Genomic DNA, 5343 nt, shown 5'->3' on the forward strand with positions numbered 1-5343 from the left:
TTCCATCCATCCATCCAACGTTCCATCCATCCATCCATCGTTCCATCCATCCATCGTTCCATCCATACATTCATCCATCCAACGTTCCATCCATCCATCCATCGTTCCATCCATCCATCCATCCATCCAACGTTCCATCCATCGTTCCATCCATCGTTCCATCCATCCATCCAACGTTCCATCCATCCATCCATCCATCCATCCATCATCCATCCATCCATCCATCCATCGGTCCATCCACCCATCCATCATCCATCCATCCATCCATCGGTCCATCCACCCATCCATCCGTCCATCCATCCGTCCATCCATCCATCCATCCATCCATCCATCCATCCATCCAATGTTCCATCCACCCATCCATCCATCCAACGTTCCATCCATCCATCCATCCATCCATCCATCCATCGGTCCATCCATCCATCCATCCATCCATCCATCCATCCATCCATCCATCCATCCATCCGGGCCAGTTGCATATCGTAATTAACAATAATGTAATATATAATATATAAATTCATATATATAATTATAATAAATAATTCATTTATACATTTATACATTTTTAACTCTGCTTTTGAATTGGCCCACTAAGAGAAATCCTTACTACTATTATCTGAGTCCATTTGTTTGTCAGATGTACGGGCTGATATGGCTAACAGATCTCAAAAGCAAGATTGACAGTATTGACCTCCTCATCATGCTGACCTCAGCCGTCTGTCACGATCTAGATCACACCGGCTACAACAACGCCTACCAGGTGAGATGGACGTTGTCACAATTCTGCTGCTGTTCAGTAATAAAGAGTAAACTGATGGAACTATGTCTTGTTTCAGATTAATGCCCGAACTGAGCTTGCCATGAGATACAATGACATCTCCCCACTGGAAAATCACCACTGCGCTGTAGCCTTTGAAATCCTGGAAAATGTAAGCTTTTGGTCAAGAAATGAATCACAATCACAAGTTTTTAAATACATTTTTTGAATAAATGTAAATTTAAACTTTGATTTTTTTTGCACTGATATGAAATTTACATTTTAAACTAAAAAATATTTATATTTAGCATATATTTAACCATTTACAGCCCTTCAAAATGCACGGTATGGTAATACTACTAATTCTGTAGTATGCAGTACAGTATGCACATTTTCTATGAGCAAGAAATATCATTAATTCTTTTTCAGAATGAAAGCAACATTTTCCGAAACTTGTCGACAGAGCACTACAAAAGAATAAGAGAAGGCATAATTAAGTATATTGTTTATTCATCTTCATTCTTAACAACTATATCCATATTAAACCAAACACTAGATTGAAACTGAACTATCATTACTGCAGATGTATTCTCGCTACTGATATGACCAGACACACAGACATCCTCAACAAGTTCAAAACCATTCTCCCTGTGTTCGACTTCAGCAACAAGGATCACAGAGATGTGGTAAGGACAACCCAGAAGACCCTAGCAACCACATAGCAACACCCTGACAACCACCTACTTCACCCTATAGCATCATGGTGGCGAGTGTGACACAGGAAAACGAAAAATGTTGTTTAAATCTAGTTTAGCTGCAATAAGCGTTCAGCGTTTAGGACTGTTGTTGACGATGATCCACTTTAAGGCATTTCCTGTCCGGCTGCTTCTTTCGCAGTTGATGATGATCATGATTAAAGTAAGTGACATCTCCAATGAGGCGAGACCCATGGATGTGGCAGAACCGTGGCTGGATTGTCTGCTGCAGGAGTTCTTCAATCAGGTACTGTAAAATATTGCTAACATCTGGTTTTTATGCACTTTGTATAATAATCAAACCTCTCCCAGTGTCATGTTGGGAGCGGTACAGTACACATTTCATTTTGAACAATAAACTGAAATATTTGTCCAGAGTGACATGGAGAAGTTGGAGGGTCTCCCTGTCACCCCGTTCATGGATCGAGACAAAGTGACCAAACCGTCTTCTCAGACTGGTTTCATACGCTTCGTTCTCTTTCCTCTCTTCATCGAGCTGGCTAATCTGTTCCCCTGTCTGGAGGTGAGGAAGTTCCCAGAGGAACATGTTTGTGACATAACTTTCAGAGGTAATCAGGTAATCAACATTTTTAGGGAAAGATTTTGGGCTGTTTTGCTTCCTAGTCTTTCAGACTAGCGGAACAAAAATATCCAAAACATACTTATAGCATTGTCTTACTTTATATTCATTATGTAAGGTTTTGACTGAGGGGTTTGTTAATGTATCATTCACCTGATTATTTAAATATTTGTTCCAAAAAAGTTTTTTTTCTTTTTTTTCTGTTGACAGTTTCTGATTTTATATTTTTCACCTATGGTATCTTACCTTAAATCAGAATCCCGTGTCAAACTCAGTTCCTGGAGGGCCACTCTCGGCTATTTCTGAAATCGCCTCTTATAGGCTACCCTTAAATAGGGCACTATTTGAGGAGACAGCAATTTGTAGTCGTGTGACTCGTGTCCTAAACAATAATGGACGTTATCGAGTGCACTCATTCAATCCATAATGCACCGCAATATGTGTACCACTGATGTAGCCTATTACTAGAGAAAACCCATTATTGTTTGTTCAATTAAAGCCACTTTAATGTCCTAATTGAACTAAGGGTATAATCCTGGCTTAAAGGATTAGTTCACTTTAGAATGAAAATTTCCTGATAATTTACTCACCCCCACGTCATCCAAGATGTTCATGTCTTTCTTTCTTCAGTCGAAAAGAAATTAAGGTTTTTTGAGGAAAACATTACTAGTTTTCTCCATATAGTGGACTTCAACGGTTAACAACGGTTTGAAGGTCCAATTGCAGTTTCAATGCAGCTTCAAAGGCTCTACACGATCCCAGCCGAGGAATAAGGGTCTTATCTAGCGAAACGATCGGCCATTTTCTAAAAAAAAAAATCAAAAAAACATTTAGGCTATATACCGTACTTTTTAACCACAAATGCTCGTTTCGCTATAAGAACCTTTTCTTATCAAAAACCTTCATTTCTCTTTGACTGAAGAAAGACAGGCATGAATATCTTGGATGACGTGGGGGTGAGTAAATTATCAGGAAATTTTAATTCTGAAGTGAACTAATCCTTTAATCTAAGCCCTGTCTGTGAACCCGGGCCTAGATTTAGCTTTTATTCTACGCAAGCATGTTAATTGCACTCAACTTTAAATATTAAGTAAGCTAAATCATGCAATTTGATTAGTTGAGATCTGACATGCTGCCTAGTAGAAACAATTGAGATAATATAATAAAAATAATGATAATATATATTTTTAAGTGGTCAAGCATCACTTACTCATCTGCTGTCTCTAATTTCTGATGCGATGTTGGCTAATGTTGCTTTTAATCGCGAAAAACAGTTCTGTGGAAAATGTGAATATTCCTTCATGCAGTTCTTTGGATACATATATTTTTAACACTTACTTCTAACCTTCTAGCAACACATTATTGACCCAGTGCAGAAAGCCCTGGATTATTACACAGAGATGGAGAAAGCTCTGGAGAGGGAGAAACAGAACCGGGCCACGAATGAGAAGGTGGTCAAGCCCAGCACCTCAAAAGAGCCAGAAGCTCATCCAGAACCCAGTGGGACAACAAAACCAGTCAATCTGTAATCTAACCTCACACTGTTAAACGTTCATTCTATGATGAAAGCTGTGCTTTAAGGCTTAAAGTAAACGTATTTATGCTATTTTACCAGCAGAATGCACTGCATATATTAAATAAACGTTTTAAGAGTGGGGGGCACAAGTGAAAATACTATTTTCCCTTTTTCTAATTTAATATAAAATATTTCATTACAAATTATATTATCAGCATAAGTTATAAGAATATTTTGCTTTAATGACTGCATCTGGAATAAAAATGCTTAATACAAATTCTAAAATCACAATGAGAACTGTTTTTCTTTGTAAATGAATGTAGTGAACATGCACAGTCAGCCCAGAGGATGGCGCTACTAGAAGCTACAATTTCTTTGCCAGAAGAGAGGAGGCTGAAAATGGAACTTTTCCATTAAATTATGAAAATAAGAGATGTCACTAATTACATTCAATAAATTGTTCTAATTGACTGAAGTAGGTCTGAAACATAGAATGTAAGATCCTGGTCACACAGGTTTACTGCCACTGATTTTTCAATGGGTCAAAAACAGAAATGAAAACATCACAAGACTTTTGCATTCAAATTTATTTTACAAAAGAAAACTTACTTCTCTTTACACATCTATTTCCCAAAAACCGTACAGTGTTTCTTTAATCTGATGATGCAAATGGAATATTATGCATGCAGTTTTGCATTACTCTCAAATACCATCCTGCACAAGTAATACCCACAATTCCATTTGAAGCCATTAAGTTGCAGGTAATAGGCAGGTAAAGCATTAGCATGCAGCACTGTACACATTTGCATAGTAAATGGCTGTCATTTATTTTGGATTCATTTCTCATCATCCTTTACCAACGTGCCATTGCATGAAACAGAACTTTCACTGAGGAACAAAAAAAAAAAAAAAAAAAAAAAAAAACTATTCTCAGGATAGAAGGGTCAGTGAAACTCATTCACCATGGTTTTACTGGGGTAGTGGTGTGATTATAGGAAGTACATCGTTTGTTTTTACAAAATGAATTAGGTCTGATCAGTTGTTGAACAAGTTAACCACATACAGAATGACATTTAAAACTAAATATAGGATGAATATGCTTAAAATACATTTAAATACATCCCCAGAGCTCTCAAAGAGGCACAGAAAGAAACTTTCTGTTTGCAAAAGTAAAAAAAAGAAAGAAAAGAAAATACCTTATTAAAAAGTTAAGGCATAAAGTTACTAACAGGGAATGTCTTGACTGAAATTGAATATATATATATATATAAAGCAATGCTGGTCCTGAGTGTTGGCTACAATACTGACACCAAAAATAATTTAAATTTAAAATGTAGACCAAAGGACCTTGAGATGTAATTATGAAATATACACAAAAATTTGTTTCTTTACCAAAAACACCCCCCCCCCCCCCCCCCCAATCTGGAAACAACAATATATATTAACTATTAGTTAATTTGACAATGTCCTCAAATAGAAAGAGGTTTCATAAAGAGACTAAATAATGTCTAGATTGTTATTTTAAACACACGATTCAACAGTCAACTGTAATTTTAACTATAAATAATTTCATAACAATACTGTTAGTCAGCTGGTTCCCAGTAGCCCAATAAGGTCCCAATTAAACCCATTTATAGTGTGAATCCTCACATTCTATGTGACTCAGAGAGTGGTACTGAACCTGCTTTAAACAGGACAAATGAATTGTGTTTTTTCTATAATAGTTTATGAAATA

General features: G+C 36.8%; 1 protein-coding gene across 1 annotated transcript in view; it reads left to right on the plus strand.

The window, feature by feature from the left end:
• LOC311298992 (high affinity cGMP-specific 3',5'-cyclic phosphodiesterase 9A) overlaps positions 1 to 3696 on the plus strand; it is a gene marked incomplete at its 5' end in the record, with an annotated part of 7499 nt that extends 3803 nt beyond the window's left edge. The window contains 7 exons of the mRNA XM_084422375.1: positions 638 to 760; positions 837 to 929; positions 1187 to 1254; positions 1341 to 1443; positions 1655 to 1759; positions 1889 to 2035; positions 3445 to 3696. Of these exons, the coding sequence (XP_084278501.1) occupies positions 638 to 760; positions 837 to 929; positions 1187 to 1254; positions 1341 to 1443; positions 1655 to 1759; positions 1889 to 2035; positions 3445 to 3621 (816 nt within the window). The 3' untranslated portion in view covers positions 3622 to 3696. The remainder of the gene's footprint in view (positions 1 to 637; positions 761 to 836; positions 930 to 1186; positions 1255 to 1340; positions 1444 to 1654; positions 1760 to 1888; positions 2036 to 3444) is intronic.
• Positions 3697 to 5343: the final 1647 nt, after the last annotated feature.

The sequence above is a fragment of the Rutilus rutilus genome (assembly GCF_951802725.1).
Source record: "Rutilus rutilus genome assembly, chromosome: 10".
Lineage (NCBI taxonomy): Eukaryota > Metazoa > Chordata > Actinopteri > Cypriniformes > Leuciscidae > Rutilus > Rutilus rutilus.